At 41.7% G+C, this 27,378-nt stretch overlaps 1 protein-coding gene across 1 annotated transcript; it reads left to right on the forward strand.

Moving 5' to 3' along the window:
• The first annotated feature begins 1,348 nt into the window (after positions 1 to 1,348).
• hid1b (HID1 domain containing b) lies at positions 1,349 to 27,175 on the forward strand. The gene is made up of 19 exons (XM_006635181.3): positions 1,349 to 1,503; positions 3,404 to 3,553; positions 5,180 to 5,350; positions 10,043 to 10,159; positions 15,154 to 15,260; positions 15,362 to 15,478; positions 16,417 to 16,642; positions 18,605 to 18,661; positions 19,138 to 19,278; positions 19,601 to 19,691; positions 20,245 to 20,396; positions 20,564 to 20,642; positions 20,856 to 21,020; positions 21,452 to 21,679; positions 22,269 to 22,417; positions 23,022 to 23,102; positions 23,522 to 23,613; positions 24,431 to 24,589; positions 25,110 to 27,175. The coding sequence occupies exons 1-19, from the start codon at positions 1,438 to 1,440 to the stop codon at positions 25,171 to 25,173; spliced, it is 2,412 nt and encodes an 803-aa protein (XP_006635244.2). The 5' UTR covers positions 1,349 to 1,437; the 3' UTR covers positions 25,174 to 27,175.
• The last annotated feature ends 203 nt before the right edge of the window (positions 27,176 to 27,378 follow it).

Consider the following 27,378-nt stretch of genomic DNA (forward strand, 5'->3'; position numbering starts at 1 on the left):
TGGGAAAACTTGGGTATTACCTACATAGTCCTGTGTTTTACACTTCCATGGCATATAATAACTCAGTGTTATGATTAATAATCTGAAAAGTATCTAATGTTTAATTTTACTGTTTACTCAAAGTGTAACATTTCTTTTTTAATAATAATAATTGCTTATATAACGCTTTTCTGGACACTCCACTCAAAGTGCTTTACAGGTAATGGGGACTCGCCATTGTACTGGGGCATTAGGACCCACGCAGACCGCAGAGCGAGCGCCCCCTGCTGGCCCCACTAACACCTCTTCCAGCAGCAACCTTAGTTTTTCCCAGGAGGTCTCCCACCCAGGTACTGACCAGGCTCACAGGCTCAAAATCTTCTTTTAGCTTCAGAAGAACAGAAAGAGAAATTGTATCATTATAGTGCTGAGAGAAAACTATACACCCAGATTTTAGAATTGTTTGTTTGCGCCCCATGCGAAGGTAAAAGAATGCTTCAGCTACAGGTAGTGCCCTGGCACGTGGTAAACTGGGTGCCCAAGATATGGAATACAAGAGTCACGAGCTTGTTGACTTAATGATGTCATTAATGATAAGGCATCATCCAGGTGGGGTCTCCACATTGGTGGGGGTGGTGGAGGGGAGGCCCCATTACATATAACGCGCTTTGACTGAAGTGTCCAGAAAAAGCGTTATATATCAGTGTAAGGAATTATTTTTGTGATATGAAGGATGAGAGATTTTAGTCGCGGGCGATTGAGCAGTAATTTTGCACGTATATCATTTATACTATTGAAGTTACTGTTGCATAATTTAAACGCCTACAGTAGTCAGTGGATTAAGTGGGTCAATTCCATCGCAATGCGTTAAAAAAAAAATCGCACTCAGCCTTAGCGCATTTTATCAAAGTAACCGGAGAGAGGCTCTCCTGGACATGGGGGCGGGAACCGCTTGCTGTATTCCAAAAACATGTCAAAGGGCGTCTAGTGTCATTAAAATGTATCGATACAGTCGGTAAGGTGGGGGGTAATAATATGATTATTGATAAAAGTAATCTAACATGACAGGTTGACCCAGCGAGGATTATACACTTCACAACCACCGGATTCTATGCCCATATGTGTATTTATTTTGAATTGCGGTAGATAAATTGATGTTTACTTGCACTTGTTGACACAGCAATGAGAGTAGGATCTGAAGGGGCGTCCTGGGGTCCCGCAGTGGAGGTTGATACGCCTGGAGGAGCTGTGCGCCTTGCTCGAGCGCCGAGCGTGCACATGAAAGCCTGGAACCCGGAAGTCCCTCATCCTGGATCCTGCTCCCACCTCATTCATCGCCTTGGCAGCGAGAGAGCCGGAGGAGGAGGAGGAGGGAGGGTGGTGAGAGAGAGAGAGAGAGATTATTTAGGGATCAAAACAGGCAGGCTTGTCTTGACACCCGAGGGGAGGAAAAAAAAAATGGGGAACTCCGACACCAAGCTGAACTTCAGGAAAGCCGTAATACAGCTCACAACTAAAACGCAGGTAAAGGACACGGGGAACGATGCGTTTAAAAAGGGAGGCAGCGTTGTCGGCTCACATATGCAGCCTGAAACGCTGGGTTGATGGAAAGCACTGAGGAAAACGGGACCAGATGGTACACGAACATCAGAGAAAGGATGGATCAGACGAGCCCAGCAGACGGATTTCTTTGAAGAAAATAAATAAATGACGCGTTTTCACAGTAATCGGGCGCGTTAAACACAACGTGAAATAAAAACTGTGGCGTTTTCTGTTAAATTATGTGCGTTTTCTGCTTTCATATTGTAAAAGGTATCGCTTATTATAAATGCAGTCTGACATGGGTTGTAAAAAGATGTAAATAACAGATTTTACCGTTGTATACAATCTGTTATAATTGTCGCTCTACAAAATCTGGATTTTGCATGCGTTGTGTGTGGGTGAAAATGAATTAAAAAATCCCGCACCCCCATCGGTAAATAAAGAGGTAGCTAGTTACTGTTTCTAGGTAGCTAGTAGTAGACTATTCCTAAGAGCTTGATGGGCCTGGGAAATCATTTTCGATAAACGATGGGGAGATTGGTCTTTTTTTCCCACTTCGCATGCGGGTTTCTACTAGTAAATCACCGATTGATCGCGTACATTTATTAATTTTCATATACCGAGGTTTTTCTGTTAAGCGAGCGCACACCTGGTGAAGGTGTTTCAAGGTGGACTCTGAGACAGGGGTTCGTGGATTTACGATAAATAGGAAATTAGAACAGCACTGAAGTCAGCCAGTAAAGAGGGTAGTGTGTTGATATTTGTTTAAATTAAATCTGTAATTTCAAAGACAGTCGTGTATGCTTCTGAGGTCTACTGTACTGATGACGTGTTTTAATCTCGCAAACCTGAGCGGCAGGTGCTTGGTTAAGGTGGACTGAGTGAGATAAGAGAATAAGCAATGACATACTGTTTATAGATGTTATGGCGGCTACAATATTCGGGCAAGTAGGTTAGTTTGCTGTTCGATTGTTTTTCTATCGTCTCATGCAAATGTATGTACAAACTGAGTGATACAACTCAGGCTTATTATTTGAGTAGTCTACATTTTTTTTTCTTATTTGAATCTCAATTTGACTGTCAACGCTTTCACCTCGGGGGGGACTCAGAAGCTTTAGACACGATTCACCGTTTCTAGAGACGAATATCTTAGGTTGTTGTTCGCTATTCTGATGTGGACACACAAAAATAATAAATGATTTAATTTCGTTAATCTGTGCCTTTCAAGATTGTTACGTGAACAAATATTTGTACGTACTTGTATCTTACCGAATCAAAAATGCATAAATCGGTATCTATATCAAAGTTTTTCTTAGTGTAAAACTCATCGTGTGGTGTCGTTACTGGTGAGTGAAGCCAACCAATTATCTGTATGGTATGTTTCAGTGGAGATCGGCGTCACCATGCGTTGGCTGCAAAGGAATAATTAAAGGTTAAGAAAAGAGAAACAGACATTTCATCTGCAGGGACTTAGACTTCCTCAGGTCATACAGATTGCGTTTCTCCTTTCCATTTTCCAGCGTACTTCTTCCCCTGTGTGTTTTACACAAGTTCTCAGATCCAGAGATGGTTCTTTCCCTTAGAAATTGCTTATGTTTTTGTATTGGTACTTTAACTGACTTCTGGGATAATTGGCTCTAGGTGTGAGCGGGTATGTCTGTGCTCTTGTCTTTCTGTCTGCTTTGCTGTAGACTGGCATCCCATCGGGGGGGGGGTGTCCTTATGGTGTATACAGTCATACTTTTGTCACTTGCATTGGTTAGCATCTTGGTAAAAAGGGGTAATTCTTTCTTTTGGTTTACTTTCTATGTAAAAGCACATTTTCTTTCTGGGAAGTGTAATTCATGTTCTCTTCTTTTTTGGGGGGGATCTTTTACTCCAGCCTGTGGAGGCAACCGACGACGCCTTCTGGGACCAGTTTTGGGCTGACACGGCTACCTCAGTGCAGGATGTGTTTGCCCTGGTGCCAGCAGCGGAGATCCGAGCGGTTCGCGAGGAGTCTCCCTCAAACCTGGCAACCCTCTGCTACAAGGTACTGAATGTCTGGGGGCAGCTGTCTGCATTCTACCTGGGCACAGGTGGCAACAATCAACGAGCCCCGATGTCCATGGTTCAGATCATTGATTTGCACTGAGATGTAGTGGTGCTGGGTTTCACCCAGGCTGGCAGAGAAGTGTGTCTGAGTTTGGGCTGTGGAAAGGGAGGCTGTCTGTTCCCTGCAAGGCAGTGAAGGGCTTTCTCCCAAACACTTTTGGAGTGCAGGAAATGAACCGAAAGCAGACTTTATAGTAGTCAATGGCCTATGTTAGTCAGCACTGGATGGGTTTTATTAACTTTTATAGATTTTGTTTTATTGATTTTCAAACTGCAGTTTAAAAGTAGAGGATGAGCAGCTTGTCCGGCACTTTTTGAAGCTCCTTGCTTGGTGAGAATGCTGTGTAGTTTCACTTTTTTTTTAATGCTTCGAAAAAGAACACACGTTGACAGTCCACAAAGAGCAATGCGTCTGTTGTTAAAAGAAGCAGGAAAAGGGCTGGTACACTTTGTTTCCCTTTGACGGCCCTGCTAATGTAGCTGTTCCCTCTGAGCTGCCAAAGTTGCACATCAGAAAAAAAAACACTGCTTTGGAATGCCTGCGTTTTGGTCACCCCTTGCTTGCACGGCAGTAGTACCGACAGCAAAATCTTATGGATGTCTCTGTTATAAGCCCATTTACTCTGTTCCTAAAGTGTCAAGAGTTGCTCCTGTACTTTAGGTAAGGATTACAAGATTTCTAGGCTATTGCAATGAATGTGGAGCCACCTGGTCACAGGACCTCTTTCAGGTCCAGCAATATGTCATGCTGTGTTTTTTGGTAGCAACGTCTGATTATGATCATTTCTGATTTAATGGATGACCGTAATACTTCAATACAGGACCATCTGCATTTGTCCAGCTTTCCAAATCAGCGAGCTTGATAGTGAAGCTTTGGGTGTTACTTATGATTATTAAGGCAGCAGGAATGTCCTTATTGAGTGAGTAAGTACTTGTGCCTGTGGGATAGAGAAGAAGTGGTAAACTCTTAATTATGTCATTTAAAGTGCAACTAGAAGAGAACTGCAGTCAACAGCCAATTGAAAATTTGCCTTAAGAAAATAGATTTTTGAAGAATATGTTTTTCCTAGTGCTTTTTATCAATGTTTTTGATTGTTTTACACTCATATTTTTTAGTTTGAGGAACGTTTCAAATCTGATGAGAGACTGCATGCGGAAGTGCTCAGTTTAAACCCCAGCTTTGGGTTAAGATTAGGGTTAGCATTCCCACACTACCTAGATATTTGTACACCCAGTGCTGGATTTTGGGGCCAAATTCAGCATTAGGACGAGTGATAATTTGCCCCCATCTTCCAATTTTATTTTTCGGAGACTTTTGGTTGCTTGTATTGCACTGTTCAGTAACTGTATCGCAAAGTTGAGTCAGATGAAAAGTTTTTAGAAAAACATGACTTGATTTTGTGCCAATGATAATGGCAGCAGGCATGTCCTCATTGAGCAAGTAAGTACTTGTGCCTGGGGGACAGAGAAGATGTGGTCAGGGTCAGTCAGTGAGGAGAGCTATGTGATCGGAGGATGGTGGCAGGCTGGTATTGTGGAAGGCGCCTGACTGTTTCCCTGGCAGGCAGTGGAGAAGCTGGTCCAGGGGGCAGACTCGGGCTGCCCCTCGGAGAAGGAGAAGCAGATCGTGCTCAACTGCACCCGCCTGCTCACTCGCATTCTGCCCTACATCTTCGAGGACCCGGACTGGAGGGGCTTCTTCTGGTCCACTGTGCCAGGGGCTGGCCGAGCTGGGGTGAGTTTCCACACAGGGGCTAATGTACAGCCCCTGGAAATGACTTAGAATGATTCAGAATCTTGTTGGTTCTCTAGTGAACATGATTTCCTGCTTTTGTCCAACCTGCGGCATTGCACATTTGAGACTTCACATGCAGAGATATGCTCATCTGGACCATGCTGAATGGGCATATAATTTTAGCAAATAAATGCAATATTCTGGATTATTTGGTCCCATGAATGAATTTTTCACCTGTAACACTCACACAGCAATTAAACATAGAGCACAGATATTTACTGAATCGTCTTAAAAGTGTTTTTGTTGGGCCTTCTTATTAAAGAATGTTATCATTTTGGGGTGGATTGTGAGAATCCGTATTTCAGAGCTTGTGAGGAGGGTGTGAGTAGTGATATGGGATTAGGCAGCTTCCATGAGTTGCTAATTTATAAAACAAGTGGAAGCATGCGTGTAAAAGTCTAGTGATGGTGAGAAAAGCTAACAACTGATTTACTAGCAAATTATAGTTGAATCGTCTTTCATTTGCCTTTTCAAAAGCAAACTTACTAAAAACAAGTACAGCAAATATGTTGATACCCTAGATTTACATGTATGCTTTTCTTTTCCAGTTGTGTGCAGAAATCACTTTTTAAGGGACAGAGAGAATTCCTTTCTTCAGAACCTTAATAGGCCATGCTATATTCACCTCGCTCTCTGAGAGGATGCCAAAATAGATCAATCTGAAGAGGCAAGAGCAGTCTTCAGATGTGGGACTTAAAAAGCCTTTTTACAATTAGTGTTTATCCCTGCCACTACCTCCAGTGCACAGTTTCATCTTAGGTTTCAGTTCATCTAAACCTAGAAACTGATGTAAGTGAAATTGCATGACACTAGGGAAATATTGACAACATTATCAGAGGCATTGACTAGATCATTTTAATGCAACTGGTTCAGGTTTACCTTGAAATTCAAAGTGTGTTTTTGAAGTAACTAACTGATATGGGACAATCTCCTTTTTATACAGACTACAGTGTGGGATATTATCATTTCAGATCCTTTAACACTAGCACATTTACAGTCCTACTTGAATCTAATCTCTCATTCCTTAATAAGCACTTACTGTTAATTTATTTAAGCAATAAATTCCTTAACTACAATTATAGGAGCTTTGAGCTGTGGTGGAAATTGGCTGGTAATGGGCTGAAATTCAGTGCATTACCCACGGGCAGTAAGAGTCGTAATACTCCATTTTGAAAGGAAATGTCCTGCATGAGTGATGAAGCAGAGCACCTCAGTAGCAAATAAAGCAGGGAGATGCTTGCATAATAGTGCTTGGCATGAAAAGCTCCATCTCATGTGTCGTTTTCTGCAGTACAGAACTAAATACTCAAGACAGTAAATTTCCCTTTTGGAAAACCGTGCTGTTGGGTGCAGCAGAGCACATGAGACTGCTGTAGAATACAGCACACTGTATATGATTGAAAGGGCTTATAATAAAAGACAATACATTTAGACTGTATATCACATTTATGGTAGTTTAACTACTGATTGACCATAATAAAGTACTGATAAGACTCACACTATCATAATTACATGTGGATATCAGAATGTAGTTTGTTTTTTGTTACTGCTCCATGTCCTGGTTATTCATTAATAAACCATTTCTTTTCATATCAGTGTCTTGCTGCTTTTCTCTTCAAAACAGCCTGGCATATGCTTATTGCTGTTTCTCAAATGTTTATCCTGTACCGTAACCTGAAACCAGAATCTGGGTCCAGCTGCCTGTTCACATTGAAGCAGCTTATGTTGACGAAAAAATAAGTCTTCATTTTTTATTGTGAGCCAGGCCTCTTGTGTAGTTGACACACAGTGGGACAAACTCGATTTAGATCATTTTGTCAGAACCCCCCCCCACCACCACTACCTTAAAATTCCACCATTATTTTTTTGTCCCAGTGAGCTTTAAAAAATTAATGCCATTATATATATTTTTAATTTATTGCTCAATGTCTTCCTTTCTTACTAAGATTCCTTTAGGAATTTTAGCATGCTCATGAGATATAACATTATATAGTCTACATGGTTGCATACCTGTAATGCAGTAACACCAGTGAGTAAGTACTTTAAATATGAAGGTATTGAAATTAATCAGTCCTTACATACAATTGTGTTAACTGAGTATAATATTATACATAAAAATAACTGAAGTAGGTAGCTGCATCAGCATGCATAAGCTGCAAAGGGACAAGTAAAGGTTTATTCCATGCACAACATTGACACACTTGAAGATGGCTCCACAGCCAAGACATTATTTATTTTCTTTCTTTTCAGCATGGAATAAACCTTTACATGTTCCATAAATTAATTGAGACGCACTTAAATTGCTGGGCTTATGTACTCAATTTGCTTGAGGCACTTATTTCTATAATAAAAATAAACATACTCCCTCAAAGGGCCTGTTTTCAGTTCCCTTTACCTTCCTCTGTCCTTGACTAAATTGCACTCTAAATTTGTGAAGAAGAGGAAGTGGCCATGTGACAAATCCCAGACCTTGTAAAGTCCTGGATTATCAGGACTGAACTTCGGACTCGACTTTTGGTCATTGGTATTGTGACCAGTCAGGGTTTGATTTGAGGATGATGCTTGTGTTTCCTGGCAGCTATTAGGACACTAAGCCTTTCCTTCTTTTTTTACTCCAGAATTCCCCTTTCTGCAAATTACAGTTTGGTTGCAATATTTCCTATCTGATCACCTTATGGAGATCAGTGAAGAAAAGCACTAAAATGTGAGCAAAGATGCTCTTGAATTTGCTTTTCATTACGGTGTCCTTCTGTATGGTGCTGGTGCTTTTACTTCTGTGATCTGGAATTCACACTGTGGCAAAATACAACTTTTTACATTCTGGGGAAGTTTGGTCACACTGTAATTTACCAGGTACAGAACAGAGCACTGATATATGTGCTGCATCACCACTTGTTGAGACCTTTATTTAGACTGGCAAGCAATACCATCTAGAACAGGGCTAAGCAGCTGATGGATAATGATCTCTTTTGGGATACTCATAATTTGTACCTGGCCCTTATAAAGCCCCTGTCCAACCATTCTTTTTAACTTTATTCACATAGCTAGACTAAAAAAAGACGTTTCTTACATTTTACAGTCTTGCAGTAGTACAGTCAAGACTGTGCAAGACTGTAGGAGATGATGGGATTGCGTTTTGTTACATTGTTGTATTCAACTATTGCATTGCTTCCTCCCTCTTAAAAGTGCTTCTCCTTGCATCATCTTTCCTAGTGCAGACTGGTGGTTAGGCCAGTAGACTTCCAACTGGGGTTATGAAGGTTTGAATTGAAGCTGTGTACTTTACCTAGTACTCCTGTGACTCCTGCAAACCCAGTTTTATCAAAGGGTACCAACACCTGCATGCAAGAAAAATAGGTCCTGTATGTGTTTTTTCTTTGGAGTCACTTTGGAGGAAAGTCTCAGCTAATAAACGTATAAATAACACAGTTAAGTCTCCGTTGTGTCATCTTCTTAGCAATATCGGTAAGTTTGCACAGAAAGAGTAATCTTTCTTGTCTGTATTACAGACAGCTTGGAAAAACGAGTCATAACTGTAGTTCTCATGGGCTTTGCTGCTTGTAGACAATGCTTCAAATCTTAGGAGTATTTGTGGAGCCTCATGTGCCATTCATACGTTTTCAGCTGTTTAGTCTGCATGTGCACAAGGGAATTGAGTGGATAGCATTGGGCCACTGATGGCAGAGGTCATTGTAGATGGCAGAGGGACGTGCAGAATCTTAATCCTTTATCACTGAGAACTTGTCCCCTTATTTGTGCAACAGGTATTTTATACTTGACCTCTCTAGATCTCTGGTGAGTTCACTTCTCGATTATTCTTTAGAGACTGGAATCCTCTTGGTTTTCTCTGAAGCTAAATACATGGAGGAGAACAAAGTCAGCAGTCTTCTGTTCTTTCTCTGAGACCTTACCTTTTCAGGCCGCAGTGCTGTTAGCATCTATATGCAGTTCAGAGTTTTTCATAACAAAGCAGTGCCTTTCGCATTATGAAAGCTTGTGGAGTAGTTTACCATTGAGTCTTTGCAGAACTGTGGGCCTGTGTTAGTAGTTTTCTTTCTGGGGTTCCCATTACCTGTCTTGCTGAGTCATTCAGAATGAGGAGTCACTCTCCCTGCTTTCGGCAGAACACTAGCAATATTGTATTTGTTCTCTACAGCTTTATGGCCCTCTGTGGGTTTGGAAGGTATTAAATCTCATTTAATCAAAGTGCAAGGCCGTTCCAATGCAGGTCTGCTGCTGGCTTTCCTAAATCAGAGGCTCTGAACCACAGTTTGGACAGCAATTTTAACTGTTTTGTCATTTTCTACATCATTTAATGATCAAAAGCACATTATCTCGTGGAAAAATGTGAGATAAACATTTGGGTCTCTTTTTTAATTAAATGATTTATTGGCTCCTGTTTGCTGTCATATTATTTTAATGTGAATATATTGCTCTATTTTAAAACATTATCTCTTTAATCTTACTATAATGTAGGGCTTAATGTTTCATTTCATGTTTTGATTTTAATTTTGTTTTTATTTTAGAGAAAACATCTATGCTCTTAGCATTAGAGGTTTTGAATGTGCAGTAGTTGCAAGATGGTCATGACAGAAGTGTGGCCTGACTATAGATCCTCTTTTCTCCCACCAGGCAGATGAAGGAGATGATGATAATGCCCGGCCTCTGGCAGAGTCCCTCCTGCTGGCCATCGCCGATCTTCTCTTCTGCCCAGACTTCACTGTCCAGAGCCACAGGAAGGGAGGTCCAGTGAGTACAATACTAAATATTTCACATTCCACTGTAGCCAGAGTGCTGGGGACTGTTAATACAGTTTATCCAGGCTTCACTGTTATTTAACCATGGCAATGTCAATCTCAGTGTGTTCTTTCAGTGAGATCAAACTGAAACTCCCAAATCTTTGTTTGGGGTGGAGTTTGGGGCGGAGCAGTGGCTCTGTGGCTAAGGATCTGCTCCTCTGGCTGGAAGGTTGCCGGTTCAAATCCTGCGGCTGGCAGAGGAATCCTTCTCCGTTGGGCCCCTGAGCAAGACCATTAACCTCAACTGCTCCAGGGGCGCTGTACAATGACTGACCCTGCGCTCTGACCCCAAGCTTCTCTGCCTGTCTGTGTGTGTGGTATGTGAAAAAGACAAATTCCTAATGCAAGAAATTGTATATGGCTAATAAAGTGATCTTATCTCATCTTATCACTTTATTGGCCATATACAATCTCTTGTATTAGGAATTTGTCTTTTCGCATATCCCACCTTGCTCTCCATGAGACACACAGACAGGGAGAGAAGCTTGGGGTCAGAGTGCAGGGTCAGCCATTGTACAGTGCCCCTGGAGCAGCTGGGGTTAAGGGCCTTGCTCAGGGGCCCAATGGAGTAGGATTCCTTCCAGCCACAGGCGCAAATCCTTAGCCACAGTGCCACCCCTCCGCCTAGTGTGGGATAAAAACACAATGTTCATCCTAAAAATTAAAAACAAGGTGAGATTATGCAATGCTTTATCAGCAAAGGGAACAAAACTCCCTTTGTAATACCACTTAAAGCTAAAGGCTTTGCACAAAAATGGACAGGATAGGTAAGTAAATACTGGTCTGTGCAATTAAATGTATTGCAAAACCCACAGGGGTGTGACTGCTTTCTCATTCACATCCAGATTTAATTGCTTTAAAGATTTTTTTGCTCATATAATCCATGAAGATTGGCTGCAGTGGGGCCAGTCTTCTTTTAAACAATAAAGTAATGTTTTGTCCCTAAGAAATGTATATTAAACTGTAAACCTGTGGGTGGAAAAGGCCAGGCTCCTTGATTCCTTTCTGTTTTCAATTCCTTGTGTTGAATAAGGCTCTAATGAGGTTGTGTAGTTAATCAATAATGGGGGCTCACAGGGAGGCCTGGCAAGCTGTGTTTGACAACTGGGCTGAGAGATGTTGCTAATCCACTGAGCAAACAGCCTCCTGTTGCTCAGGGCTGCCAGACAGCTAGCAGCTACGTCATTAAAGGAAATGTTGCAGGCTGCAGAATAATGAGGATCCATGTTAAAAAGTTGCACAGTGTAATGATGGAAAACGCCTGAAGGCCACTTTCAGTCTATCCACAGCTTGCTCACCTGCTGTGAAGGTGACAGTTGTTCAGCTGTGGCATTTTAAACACATTAGTTTCAACAACAACAACGCACTTCTCGATTTCTTTCAGAAATGCTGGGCTTTGTCTGACATTCAGTCTGTTTTCTTACCTATACTAAGTGATTCTTTTAAAAATATTTTTTTTCTATTAGGTTCTTTATAGAAAAGAATTGAGGAAATAAATTGGTTTTGAATTCCTTACTTGCTGTAAACTCTGGACTGTATTCAACTGCAAACTCTTTGTGTGTTAAGAGAGTGCAAAGGATTTATCATTTGTGTACATATATGAACTGTTGTAACATATATGATCTGCTAATGTCTCATTGTGAGACAAAAGCAACTTTATTGTATGGGACTCTTGCTTATCTATTGTGCCTTGGGTCAACCGTGTTGTGGAAGGCGTTATATAAAAATGCATTGAATTGAATCTATTTCTATAGTGAACAAAAAAAGCTTTATTTTCCCTCAGGATGTGGGGAAAAATAAACTCGGATGGTTTACTCTTTACTTCACTCATATGGTTTCAGTGTTGCCCTGCAGGTCACTCAGTGCAGAAATCTCAGGCTTCGCTTCAGTGACAGTTGCTAGGTACTCAATGTGCAGCTCAAGTCAAATTGTTGGAAGTTCTAGCTTGACCAGTTTTACAGTTGGTCTTTTCCTCAGATGCAAAGTTATTGCCTGAAGACTGTGTGTCATAGTATTAGTGCAACCTGCTTTACGAGTCTTTAGTTGAAATGGGTATTACTACTCTAAATTAAGGAGGAGCTTTCTGTATTTTAGCAATTAAAAAAAACAATAGCCTAGGGAAAAAGCTATTGTTTGTGACTGCACAATGAAGATGGTTTGTTGCTGTATTGAGTTTTGTTACAGTCAGATCAGTGTATTGCCTCCAGTCTCTTGTGTTGGTGTTTACTCATTTTTAGGTTAATTCCGCCTTATTAAATATGATTTTAAGAATTTTACAAATAGTACAATAGGGAAGAGGCATGTTTTGTACTTTAAACTGTGCGAATCTTTAATATCATGGCTGATGTTTGTGTTTAGCCATGTTAACATTTGCATTTATGTTAATCATCTTTCAGTTTTCTGGCATTGTGCTTGAAGCAGTTGTTTCAGGTGCTTCAGCTTTTGTGTTGTTTTTTTTTGAAAAAACAAACAGTGCCAGCAGTGGAATTGCATTATTCACAGCAGAGCCTGTCTAAGCTGCTCTTTTACATGAATGAAGAAATTTGAAACACTCAAAACAGCGGGATCTTAGCAATAGATAAAACCAAATTACCCTTATTCAGTATTTTGTTGCATTTTACACCACATTTGATTTTCCATTTCTTGAACTGGCCAAAATAAAATCCAGTTTGTGAGTTGTCAGTGTCTGTTGAGGAGGATGTGCTATATTAATCCTTTTCTTTTACCACTGGATGAAATTCGTCAGAGAGGAGAGCAGTGGTTAGGATTCTGGACACATAACTGTAAGGCTGTGGGTTAAAATCTCAGACGAGACACTGCTGTTGTGCCCTTGAATAAGGTGCTTCACCTGCATTGCTCCAGTAAAAAAAAACAGCTGCATACACGGATGCCAATATAAGTCCCTTTCAGATAAAAGTCAAATAAATTAGTAGTAGATTATGGTGAAAAGTGTTAGCTGGGGGAAGGATCTGGAGCATCTCACTAGATCTTCTACTACACAGATTTATATCCACAAAGCACATTAAAACCAACAAGTGGCTGTTCGTCTTTTCCCTTCACGTCCCCGGAGTGAAAACTGCCTGTAAAGCAAGGCGCCTGGTTTTGGCTCCGCCCACGTTCTCAGTTACGTACTGTAGCTGGTCTAATTAATGAATAAGCGCCATAATTGTTAGACTTCCAGCCAGGCTTCAGGGTGATTTATAAGTAACTACCTTTTAACAGAGAACATCTCATGTAATCAGCCTTCGGAAAAATTCCATATGTGTCCAATTTAGAAAATAATGAGGTTAAATGTTTTTGACTACTGAGGTTAGACCAAAAAACAGAAGAGACAAGGCCCTCCAGGACACAGATTAGACGTGCCTGATGTAGAGCTTGACTCCCAGGGAAGGAAAGAGATTAAAGAGCTCTGTGCCTCTCTTCTGCCTCCTTATCGTATGATCCACAGTGACATTTAGACACCCTGGAAGTACCATAATAACAGTGAGTTTTTTTTAATCTTGGGATGACATTGAAGACACTGCTGTCCTTTTGAAGCTCCTTCAGTTCAAGGGAGATGGGGGGCAGGGTATTGTTTAGCTTCAGTGGTCTGTGGGTGTGCAGCACCTCTTTGAAAAGATAATGAAGTCGGCTTGAGTAGCATAGTGGTGTCTTGTTTTAAAATTATTATTAAAGTTTAGTGACGCACACTGTTCCCTGCTACATTTGTAACGCCAGGTTTTTCCTATTAAGAATTTAAGTAACAATTACTGTTTAAAGAGCAGTATGTTCTGACGTTACTGGTGAATTTTTCTTCTTGTGAAAAACAAGTATGAAAATGCACTCTTCAAAGCAGTGAAAATTCGTAAACAAGAACTTTGGAATTCTAGGAATGGGTACATACAGTACTAAGCTGGTTTTTCATGAGTGCTATCAATATGAAACACTGAATACTCCGATACTGAAGTATCGTTGCTATTCATAGCTGCTATCAATGCTATTAAATGTTAAATGTGAAGGTTTTTCTGTTCCGCCACTTTGATTGATGCTCCACACAGTGTTCAGTAAGAACCTTTCAGTAATACAGGTGGAATACATACAAAGGAAATGTAACATTTAATGATATTTCTGAAATACATTGAGCATCAACACATTTAAATTCCACATCAGCTTCCCTCCACCTTTAAGAACCAGGTCAAACGCAAGGTATGTTACAGTATGCTGGTGATTATCCTCTTAGAATTTCAGCCTCAGGCCTTCTCCAATTTGTTATCCTCCATGAAGTTCCAGAAGCTAGAGGTTTTTTTATAACATGAGTTGACAATTCAAACGGCTGTATCATGGAAACCTGGCACTGTGGATTAATGGAATGTGCTACACTTACAAAGGAGACCAAGGGGAACATGTTGCCAAGATCAACCACTGTACACACCAGAGGGTGCTGACATCACTGGTGTCCATCAGCTGCTCCTAAGTGCATTCCAATCTTATCAAGTCTGGTGGGCTTCAGTAATGTTTTTGTTCCCCTGTTGTGTTATTTTCTAGGTGGACATGTTCATTTGTGCAATATTTTCAGAATTCGGCTGATTGAATAATCCCACAAATAATGAGGGATGCCTATTCACATGTAAATAAAATGTAGAGAACACAGGGGAGTTATGTGGAATGATGATTCTACAGTGTTCTGTTGGTGTGAAACCTCACAGCTTAACTGTGCTAGGATACAGTAATCTGTTATCAAAACCCTCCACATCTAGCCTCGAACACCCCCCCCTCTCGTGTGTCCAGTCAGTGCTCCAGCTTCGCAAATGAGATAAGTTTCCTGCACTAAAAATGTGTTAATCTGTTATGGATCCCTGAAGAGGCTTTCCCTAGCACAAACGGCAGTCTCTTCATCTGGTATGTGTGCAGAACAGAACAAATACAGTGTGACAGTGGTGACTGATCACATGTCTCCCCCTGCAGGACACTGCGGAGGACATCCAGTCACTAGACAGTTGTGAGTACATCTGGGAGGCTGGAGTAGGATTTGCTCAATCGCCACCGCTCAACTACATCCATGACCTCAACAGGTGAGCCAGACTAACCCAGAACGTACAGGCTGATGTGTGCTTGTTCTGTACTTTCCAAGGAATGAAATAACCCAACACCGCATCGTCCCCTTGTCTCCCAGGACAGAGTTGCTGAAGTTGCTACTGACCTGTTTCTCCGAGGCCATGTACCTCCCTCCTTCCTCCGAAAATAACATCCTGAACCCCTGGGTGACATTCTTCTGTTCCACAGATAACCGGTGAGTATCTCTCATAGACCAAGCATTCTGGAGGCCAAAGCAGATGGGCTTAAGGAAATATTGGCATCGCAAGTCAGACGGCAATGTTCAGTAGAATAGTGCTTAGGACTCATAATACAGAGTTCAACTCCCAGATCCTCGGAAAATGCCCTGGTGGGTACAGAAATAAAGCCAGTTTTGGAAAAACTAGCCATTTTATTAGCCATTCCATTCCACTAAGATACTGGTGTTCACCCAACCACTAGTCCTGCCAACTTAAATTGTATGTTTCTGCTGCCATCCTGTCCCTAGGCAGCCCATAACTGTGCATTTAGTCGTTTTGCTTCTATTGGCTGTTTTTTATTTGGTATCATCAACTATTGTTGCTATGGACACCTGCTTTGGAAAAGTGCCAATTAGTGCCCCTCTCCCAAGAGGGGTCGCTGTGTTACAGACAGTCAAGAGAGCCCTGGCCAACTAATCCTAGACAGCATGTCTGTACGGGCTGACGATTTGAACATTTCTGTAGTCATTTAGCTTTTGTAACACACCTGTTCTGCATGATCTTTTGACATTTCTTAAAATGCTTGTATAATGTTCTGCCTGCTAAAAAAAAGGTCTGAATGCTTTTTAAAGCTTTAATGACACCATGACAATTGAAACCATCATGTAAATAATAATGCAGTGGTTGTGCTCCGTATATTCAAGGAACATTACACTCTCTTCACAGTTTTTCAGCTTTTTCTTCGGTAATTCTTCTAAAACTTGGCTGCTGTAAGTTTGTGGAGTGTTTTCCCATTGTGTTTAGCAGGCAGATGAGTATTTAGTAGCTTGTCTTGGATTCCAATAGCTTGCATTATCTTTGACTGTGGTTTGGTATTGCTGCTCTGTACCCTGCTGTTCCTGTGGTCCACCACAGCAAGCCACACAGGGCTGAGCCATCTCCTCTGTTTCCCCAGCCACGCCCTGCCTCTCTTCACCTCCCTGCTCAACGTGGTCTGCGCCTACGACCCAGTGGGCTACGGCATCCCCTACAACCACCTGCTGTTCTCCGACTACCGCGAGCAGCTGGTGGAGCACGCCGTGCAAATCCTCATCGTCGCCCTGGAGCACGAGGGCGGCGTGGCGGCCGGCAGCCCCCCGCTCGAGGGGCCTAACTCCACCGCGGCCCTGGAGGACCAAGACGTAAGAGCTGGGGGTCTGGGCGCAGGGCCGTTATGTGGGCGCCCTCGCCTTCACAGAGTCATGCAGGGGTGCGGGGTAGCAGGCTAATAGGAGAACACAAGCAGCAGAAAGAGACTTAAACTCGAGAGGCTAGATGAAGGAAAGGAAGTTGAAGCTTTGTAGGTTACAAACATTCTCTTAAGGACCAATACTGGCATATCAGTACCCCGAAGACGCAGCTACAGCTGGACAGGTTTAACTTGTAGTATAGGAAAATAGACTGTGTGGAGTATTCCCTAGAGCAGGGGTTTTCAACCCATGGGGTGCGCCCCCTGGGGGGGGGCGAGATTACGAGACATTTAGGTGCAAACTGAAGAAGACTGAAACAAATCAATGAACATGTTGTTTCAGTCGTTAATAGCAATTCATTATTCATCCACTAGAGGGGGGTGTTGCAAACTGGCTCATGTCCCTGGGTAAGCAGGCTACCTGCCGTCTTTTCTCATTGGCTTAAGGGGTTGTAACAGTAGTCCTTTAGAAACATTGGAAGAATTTACAGCTCATATTAAACTACAAGGAAAGGATATTGTGAGTTGTGGATGTAATAACCAATTTTTGAGATCCCTGTTAAAAAATGATCATTTACTTGCGACTACAATATATTGGAATTCCGCATTTGGAAAGTGCATTGATTGGAGAAAAATTTGGATGATGCCCAATAAATATTGTATAACCAATAAAATTAAGGAGGTTTCATACAAAATAATTCATCGAATTTACCCAGTGAAAACTCTTGTTACCCAGTGATTTAAAATTAATATAGATGACAAATGTGTTTTTTGTGACAATAGCCCTGAAACTATTCAGGATTTGTTTTGGTTATGTCCCAGGGTAAAAATGTTCTGGACTAAGTTGCAGAATTATATTAAAAAAGAGACGAATATTGATATTTGTTTTGTTAAAAAAGATATTATGTTAAGTTTCAGCCCCAGTGAAAACAATATAAACATTGCTTTTGTAATAAATTTAATTATTATATTGGCACGTTATCACATACATAAAATGAAGTGGTCTGGGAGGTACCCTGTGTTTGAGCATTTTAAAATGGAAGTAAAGGGGTATTTGCAGACTATTTTGAAATGCAAAAATATGAAAGCGGTGCGGACATTATTTTTATTTAATTTGTTTAATCTTTTTTCATAACTTGAATTGATGTAGTAGTATGTACCCCTGACGATATTTTTGTTTGGAATTGTTATATGTACTCTTGTTTGTATTGTAATGTTTGTTCTTTTGTTAAGCATAAATAAAAAAAAAAACAAGACGGGAGCTAAGAAAAACGAAAAAAAAAAAGTATTTTCTCATTGGCGAAGGCTACAGCAGAATTGAGACTTCATATTATACCACAATTACAAACTTAAAAATGGACCGGTGGCTTACTGCTAAAGTTAACAACACCGGTGAACCTAAAACTGTTAAAGCAAATTAATGAAAGGTGCGGAAATTCATGTATTTATACATAATGTCAATTATATGGAACAAGTAATAGGTTTATTCCATGCTGAAAAAAAGAAAAGAGAAAATGCAACATTTCGGCCGTGGAGCCTTCATCGGGTGTGAAGACACAACACACCTGATGAAAGCTCCACGGCCGAAACGTTGTGTTTTCTCTTTTCTTTTTTTCAGCATGGAATGTCCCTTTTACTTGTTCCTTTGCAGCCTACGCATGCTGATGCAGCTACCCACCTGAACTATGTCAATGATATTGTGTGAGGGAGTGTGACGAGGGTGTTCGCGTTGTTTTCCCAATGGGTTTTGGGTTGGGGGGGCGCAAGTTCAAACTTAGACAAACACGGGGATGGGGCGCATGTAAAAAAAGTTGAAGAGTACTTAAAAAAGACTAGAGCAAACTGCATTCAGATGGATGTGTCCTTCCTAACATCTTCATTGTTTTTTAACTTTTGTCCTTTTTTTGCGATGCAGCCTGTGGGACCTGACAACCTCTTTGTCAATTACCTGTCCAGAATTCACAGAGAAGAGGTAAAGCATCAGAAAGTGTATCCCTTATGACAGTTGCCTGTTTGCTGTGATATAAGTTAAAATGCTAGTATTTAAAGCATTCAGAACCGTATTTTATATATGGTCATGTATAAATGCTTAAGTATATGCAGGTATACATCCATAGATAAATACTACAAACATGTAGTACAGGTTTGGGCTGCCTGGTTGTATTTTTAGTGTGGCAGTCATCAGGAACAAGTTTATTGTGACTGTATTATAGGGCACCTTAAAATGCAGGTGTCAGTCCAGTTAAGTGACATTTCCCTTTAGTACTTTAGTAAAAGTGTATTAGCATGTGCCTGCAAAGCAAAATCCCTGACGTTTTAATGTGAAAGGAAGCCGGTGTAGTAGAGTAACAGGTTCGATTGGAATTGCCTTGTAGAAGCAGCCTAGCAAGTCACCAGGCAGTTTACAGTGTGCCAGCTGCTTCACCACAGTCTTCATTCTTTGCTCAGGACTACCACTTCATCCTGAAGGGGGTGGCCCGGCTGCTGACCAACCCCCTGATCCAGACCTACCTGCCCAACTCCACCAAGAAGATCCAGTTCCACCAGGAGCTGCTGGTGCTCTTCTGGAAGCTGTGCGATTTCAACAAGGTGAGGGGTTCTTGGCTCAGGAGCTGCTCCTCAACTTGAAGTGTCGTCTTCCCTCTTGCTGGAGAGCGTCTCCGCTTCAAGGCTGACTAGCTGTGGTGTTTCACTGGGGAAAATATAATTCGGTGGAAAACAGGAGCCTTTGAATACCCTTTACATGCCTCGGTTACAGATGTTATTTCTTGGTAGCTGTTCTAGATCAGTATGGACTAGAACAGTTGGTGCACCCCACAATATGGGCCTAATATAAATTGACCATATGCCCATATTGTGGTGTCAGGGGTGGGTATTTTTTCAACACGTATGTCTTACTCTTCTGTTTCAGAAATTCCTGTTTTTCGTGCTGAAGAGCAGCGATGTGCTGGATGTGCTGGTGCCCATCCTGTACTACCTGAATGACGCCCGGGCTGACCAATGTGAGTGTCCTGTCGAGGCTTGTCTTTGACAGAAAAGGTCATTACAATCTGTTTCGTGGAACAGAGAAATCCAATGGGATTTATTTAATGTGTCCAAGTGCCTGTTGTATATAGTTGTATAAATGCAATTTCAGAATTTTTTTCCACAGGACTTTCAGTCTTTCAATTACAATAAGCGTTCTGTAAACATTTTAAAACATGACTGGTATTTCCACAGACCTGTAAGTTAAGCCTTAGAATTGTCATATGCCTTACAGTTCAGATTGTTACTTTCATGACTCCTGTATACATGAGTGTTCTTGTATATAACCCAGATTACATTTATTCCCTTTCTCCTATGTTGCCGAAGACTTTTAACTGTCTAAACTCTCCTATGTCTCTATATAACAATGTTTTTATCGGACTTGGAGAGCTGCTTCCTCCAGAATTCCCAAATATAATTTTACCTAGCGCAGCTTAATATACAAAAGAGTGGTTATTAGTGCTGTAACCCAGTCTGCCCCCATTACCCAGGGTGCCTGTCTACCCCCTGACCTTTGCCTCCTTTCTGCAGCCCGAGTGGGTCTGATGCACATTGGCGTCTTCATCCTGCTGCTGCTGAGTGGGGAGAGGAATTTTGGGGTCCGGCTCAACAAACCCTACTCAGTGCGTGTGCCCATGGACATCCCTGTCTTCACGGGCACCCATGCCGATCTGCTCATTGTGGTGAGCACTTGTTTGCTTGGCTCTAGTGAAATAAAACAGATGAATCTCACTAAAAATTCCCAGTACTGCAGTTTGTTTGTTTTTTGCCAGATACACATTGTAAAAATATGGAGCTGTAATCGAAGACAAAAGTCATGCATAGCTTTGACACACCATATGCTTCGCAGGTCTTTCATAAGATCATCACCAGTGGACACCAGCGCCTGCAGCCTCTTTTTGATTGCCTGTTGACAATTGTGGTCAATGGTGAGTATGAACTGGAAAGTCATCGCCACTTGCTGGCATTTCTGTGCATTGGATCCCCAAAGCGTGTGAATTTGGATAGCTCTCGGATCATGCTTAGAAACACCTAATCTCTGCTTAGCGGGGGTCTAAGAACAAAACATGGACATGAAGGTGTTAGGTCCTCATGTTTACTCTGTGTGTGCAGTTAGTAAAACCCCCTTGTCTCTCCCTCAGTGTCTCCCTATCTTAAGAGCTTGTCAATGGTTGCTGCAAACAAGCTGCTTCACCTACTGGAGGCCTTCTCCACACCCTGGTTCCTCTTCTCTGCCTCCCAGAACCACCACTTGGTCTTCTTCCTGCTGGAGGTCTTCAATAACATCATTCAGTACCAGTTTGATGGTGAGACTCGGATTAGTTTTGACCACTCTCGAGCAGAGTCATTCAACACCAGGTGGTTTTCATTCTGTCTCTGTGGTGTATCCATCCTGACAGCAGTGACAGCTGAAGGGAATTTGTCAGTCTAACTAGCAGCATCACATAAATTATATTTATCATCCTTTGTCAGTGTAATTAGGAACACTAAATATTGCAAAACTTTCAAATACTCCGAATTTGTATTTGCCCCTTCTGCCCAGCCTCTTGTAGTCACACCTGCTTGTCTGCTGCACTGTCCAATGTCTTTGTGTTAGCGTTTATGATTCCAGACGACACTGCTTCACACTGTGCTGCTCATTTCCAGGTGACCGGGCCACAGTGCATGTTGTTTTCCTGACTTCTCTGTCTTTGCCTCGGCTCCCCCCTTGTTCTTTGATCTCGCCCTGCTGTGCCAGGCAACTGTAACCTGGTGTACGCCATCATCCGCAAGCGAAACGTCTTTCACCAGCTGGCCAACCTTCCCTCTGACACCTCGTCCATCCAGAAGGCCCTCCAGCGGAAGAAGAAGTCCCCCGACGCCATCTCCCGCACCAACTCCCAGGAGGCGGTCTCCATGGAGGGTTCCCGGCCAGCTGTCCCAGCAGAGCCCGGCACCCTCAAGACCAGTTTGATCGCCACTCCAGGTACCCCCTCCCTGTCTGATCTGCATCCTTATCCACCATCTCCCTCATCTCCTGCCCTGTCTGCATCAGATACCAGTGGAGTCGCTTTCTCTTGGGGATGTATTATAGATGTTATTTCTCAAAATGTGCATTAAGGATATTAAACTATTTCCTGATATTTCCGTACTAAACAAAAGTTTTGTGTTTGACATGGATTCTGAACATTAAAACTCTGAAAAATACAGAGAGACAATATCAGGATTTGCAGTGAGGCTGAAGTCCATTCTCAAACTTTGCTTTGAGTTTGTTGTGGTTTAATTTTTGAGGTTGAGCTCTTGTATGGTAAGTGGTAGAGGCTCTAGTCCACCCTTAACATCTCAAAAGTGTTCTTCGTTCTACAACAGCCTAGATGGTCCAAATGGCCTCTTCTCATTTGTAACAGTTCTTATTAAAGCGGCTCTCCATGTCCACCTCCTCCACGTCCTTACCTCCGAGTACAACATTGTATGTTGGCATCTGCCTGCTTCCTACTTCATCTCCATTGTCAAAATGAAAACGCAACGATTGAGTTGTATTTAAAAAAAGAACTGGTCTGTTTGTTCATTTTCAGGCATTGAAAAACTGACAGAGAAGTCCCAGGTTTCTGAGGACGGCACGATGGTCTCTGTCCAACAGACAGATTCTCCTCAGACCCCATCAGATAACGGCGGGATTGCAGGAGCCAGCGACACCGAGTCCAACTCGGGGAGAGACAATGAGGTATGCAGACCTGTGCAAGGGTATAGGAATACAATGACAGCTCCTCTTACAGGCTGCTTTACTAACACACATTTTGTTTTATGGGCTCATCCGAAGCAGTCTCTATGTGAAAATGGAGAACTGTAGCACTGTGCTGTGCAGGATATGTTGTGAAATTCATGTTGGGGGGGAAATGCAAACAGTGGGTACAGTGAGCAAATAGGTGTACAAAGAAAACGTGGAAGCACGTTTTAAAAAGATCTGGAGTTGAGCCTATATTTTCAAGGTACTAAACACTTTTTGCAACTGTATACAATGTTATATCTTGAAAGGCCTTTCCTTTGATGTTTAGGGATTTCAGAAATATAAATACCCCCCTCTACATCACGAGTGTCTTGGTATTTCAAAAGCATGCCTTTACTTGTGTGAAAATATAGGTGCTCTTTCTGTTTCTGTCAGGCTTAATTCATAGCTAAGCTGATGAAGTGCTGGGTAAACTTTGAGAATGAAAGAATAATTTGGCCTGTTCCTGATTTGTATTTCCTTGTTTGTTTTGGAGGCTTGTGTACGCTTCTTCTGAGGGTGAGCAGTGCAGGGTGTCTAGAGCTTTGTTTTCTCTCCTCAGGATGTCTTCTACACAGAGACGGAAAGGAGGCGTCTGTCCAGCGTGTCCTCAGTGAGTCAGTGGACGCCCACACCAGACTGGGTCTGTATCTGTTCCACAGTGTTCTAATACAAACTCAGGACACAACTGCCCAAGGCCAGCTCAGCGTTTAGAACACGATACGCAAAACATAACATTAATACTGTATTTTTATACGTGCAAAGTATTACTGATGTGCGTTTCCTGACATAATTTATGCTCCTGCTTGAGGGTAGTGGAATACTTTACTTTTTTTGTCCACTTTTAAACCACTAGAAAGCAGACTGTGACCAAACAGCTGGAAAACATTGTTATACTTTCTGCTCCTCATTTCTGTCACCTTATTTTCTTGCAGCAATTCCACTGTTTGTCTGTGCTTCTTCTAAAATCATATTTTTACCGCATGTATGTTAGTGTCTTAGGACCTGCTTGTCCCTCTGAGCATGCATCTGAACTTGTCTTCGGTTGTTTCCCACCTGTAGGTCCTGTCTTGGAAAACTAAGCTTCCTCTCCAGACCATCATGCGCCTCCTACAGGTCCTAGTTCCTCAGGTAGAGAAAATCTGCATTGACAAGTAAGTGATGGGCTTTCTATTCTTATAGGCTTTTATGTTGCAATTACCAAGATTAAGATAACTGCCTAGAATGGTCAAAACATTGCTCAGTTTTCAGTAGCAGGCCTTTATAATGATCATGTTATCAATAAGTATAGAGCTGTTAGAGAAACAGTGGCCTCTGTACTGAAGGTTGTCTCAGATAGTTCTATCTTCAGGTAGTGAGAATCACAGTGCATTGTGTTGAGAGAATCAGTTGTGAGTCAAAGATAGCTTCTGTGCTTTAATCATTTGGCTGCCTTTTTTTCCAACACTGCCAATAGCTCTGGTTTGTTGTATTTTTTAAGTGAAAAGCTTTAGTCTTATCTTTGTTATACTGGGAAAATATTAAGCTACCCTCTACATTAAAATAATAATAAAACAATCAAATGTGATATCTGGCTAGAGTTCACTTTAATTAAACCCAGTCGTTGGTTTGTTTATGATTTAGTTTATGGGTAATAGGTTTATAGCAGGTATCAGCAAGTGCTTATAAAGACCAGTTGTCTTTTATTATTTTGTTTTTAAAATGCAGGAAGAACAGCTCAAGCTGTTCAAACATTTATATATTCTTTGTTCTGGGCGTCCAGTGTGGAGTTTCTCAACCAAGACAACACCCTCAGTTGTGAAAGAGTTTTGGTTTAATGGACTTAACTAAGCCTACATAAAAACAGGCAGGCTCAATGTTTGGAGTCATGAAGTGAGAATAAAGGGCCTTTCTTGCTTACCAGAAGGCAAGCTCTTTGTCTGGGAAGCTTTAAGAAGATTGTCTGGCTGATGGTTTTGGTGTTCCACGCAGGGGCCTGACGGATGAATCGGAGATCCTGAAATTTCTCCAGCATGGGACCTTGGTTGGACTGCTCCCAGTGCCACATCCCATCCTCATCCGCAAGTACCAGGCCAACGCGGGCACAGCCATGTGGTTCCGCACATACATGTGGGGAGTCATCTATCTACGGTGAGCAGGGCTCGAGTTCGGAGAGCACCTTCAGACATACTCAACCTTGGTATATGTGCCAACTTCCCGTTCAGATGTTCGGCCAAATTCTAACACTAATAAAAAGAATAGACAGGCATAGCCTGCTTAATACTTTCACTTTAACTGATCTGGCACTGGTCAGTGCTGGACCGAGATCAACGCTGTCACATCCTCTCTCTTATGAGGTATGAGTCAGAGGGAAAATTCTGTAATGGTGTACAGGGAGAGGTGCAGGAAAGTAGTGCCACGTGCAAACATGGAGTATTAATGCACAGGGAAGCAAAGCTGACCTCCAGCCACACTTCTCTTCAATAACACCATTTCATCAGTTCAGCAGAAAACACATGAAGGGTACAGGCAATCGATTCCACCAAAGCAGCTATCAAATTCCTTCTTTTCAAATTGTTACCATTAAGCAGGACGTGATTGTTCGGGTCAGGGTCAAGGGTTTGAATGTAAATGAAAGGCGTTTTTTTTTCCATTTCTTGCCATGTTGCAGTAATGTGGATCCCCCGATCTGGTACGACACCGACGTCAAGCTCTTCGAGATCCAGAGGGTGTAGAGAGCAGAGCTCGAGAGCCACCAGCAGAGGCAGGACCGTAGTGTGAATCGCCACCCCTGTGAGCAACACACGGTCCAGCTTCTGAGGGACACCACTCCCCTGCGTCTGAGCTGGTCTGTTTGAGAAAGAAGGCCAGGAAAGCTCGGTCAGCAACTGCTTTTTGCCAGCAGTGCACTGGCTGGAGAGATGTTAGGCCTGTTTTCCACTGTTGATTAAGCCAAAAGCTCTTGATGTTAAGGGGCATCTCACGTTTTGAGCTGCTGACAGACACATTTCACTTTGGCCATTTGACAACTTCTACCTAGTGAAAGGAGTCAGTAAATAAAAATAAAGAACATAGGAAAACACATGTGAGTAAAGACCCTTCCACTTCAGTGTAAACATTTGTAAATGAAGTCTCAGTAATAAAAGTCACACTAGAAAAGGCACTCATCCAGCTTTGCATTGATGCCTTTAGAAAAACACCATAAGCATTGTACAGAAGGGAAAAACACCAGAGTTTTTTCTTTGTCAGCCTGAATTGTTAGGCAGAGTTATCCCATACCACACTGTGGGCTGGAGCATGTGTCAGTTTCCTGAGTGATCTTTCTGCAGGGATAAGTTCGAAACTGCATTCAAACCACACCTTTCATCGTGGAGAAAATATTTCTATATCAAATTGTAAAAACCTAGTGATAAAGGTTTCCTAACTCTCTGGTCTTGAATGAAAAATGTCATATATTGAATTCCTGCAAGTCTAGTTGTGTGAGACAAACTCTGTTGTGAATAGTGATGTCATGGCTTATGTAATTAAACATATCTTCACAGGCAATCAATCGCTGACATGAAAAGAATGTTTATCCACCACATGGAAACAGGTGGTATATATGATCCATTAGTACTTCTGATTGGCCAATCGCTTGGTATTAATGAACTCCTGGAAGCTCTTGTCGCTTTAATACACTGTCACTGCTTTCAGCATCTTAAAATGAGCACACCATTGATGCACAATCCAGACAGGGTAGTGGAATACTTTGCTTTCTCTGAATTTAGGAATACCACAAAAGACTGAGAAGCTAATATTTCTTAGAAACTTGTTGCCCCTATATTTAAGTATTCTGGCCGTAATCTGTATAGGTCTGTGCTGTAACTGCCATTTCTCTGACAAGTGCGCGACTGACAGAGCCATGTGCTCAGTCTCCTGTTTTTAAGCCATCACGATCTCATCTGATCTAGGATCAGAGATGTGCATGCAGAAAATATTTGGAACTTCACGTGATCACTTCCAGTTTGAGGTGTAAGTGCACTCGCACAAGGAGGCACTCTAAGTGATCCATTTCTCTTGTTTTGCATTTAATCCAAAATTGGATCTCCATGTTGGTTTTCTGCTGCAAAATTGAGCTGTGGTGCTGGTGCAATTCAACATCAAACTTGTGTGGCCCTGCCTCAGCTTTTGTAGCTTCAGGTTTAAGTTTTTGCTTCTTTATGCTTTCCATGTCGTACTTTTATGGTGACTTACAGAATACTGAGAAATGCGTGTTGTGGTCACGCGAAAATGTTAATTGGCCAGCACAGTTTACGGACAATCAGAATGTAAAATTTGGAGAGTTAAATCTGTTTTGCTGCCACAATATCATATTCTTTTCATTACATTTGTGTTTTCAGTGTAATAAAAAAACGCAAAGTCAGTAAAAGAGGTAAAAAATGAAAGCAAGAAATAATGGACCTGTTATATGGTCTTAATATTCACTATATATTTTGTTTTGGTATAAAAAGCTATAAAGGGACATCTTTTGAAATATTCCTGGACTTCAGCTGGAATGTATTTATTGTTCTGAAACACTGTTGAACTAGTCCGCTTCAGTTGTGTTGCTGCTGTAGTGGTCTTTGTGTTGATGATGCCAATGTATTTGTTCTTCACAAACAACAAGGAAATGATGAGTTGTATGAAGGAGTATTTTTTTTTTCCTTAAAGATCTGTAGAGTCTATTATAAATTATTTATAAAGGAAATGTTAAACCAAGATGGGTGTGCATGAAGTTATTTAATCAATGTGAAACAGACGTTTTATGTCGTGAATTCTAATACATTGTAAGTGCCATTTCATTTCTGAAACCTGGACTTTCTTTAATTCAAATTCACAACAAATAATGTTTCACACTCTCTTATGTCATCAGTAACATATTTTTTTCAAAAATATTTATCTACAGTACTTAGGTTTGTGAC

The sequence above is a fragment of the Lepisosteus oculatus genome, chromosome 9 (genome assembly GCF_040954835.1).
Source record: "Lepisosteus oculatus isolate fLepOcu1 chromosome 9, fLepOcu1.hap2, whole genome shotgun sequence".
NCBI lineage: Eukaryota > Metazoa > Chordata > Actinopteri > Semionotiformes > Lepisosteidae > Lepisosteus > Lepisosteus oculatus.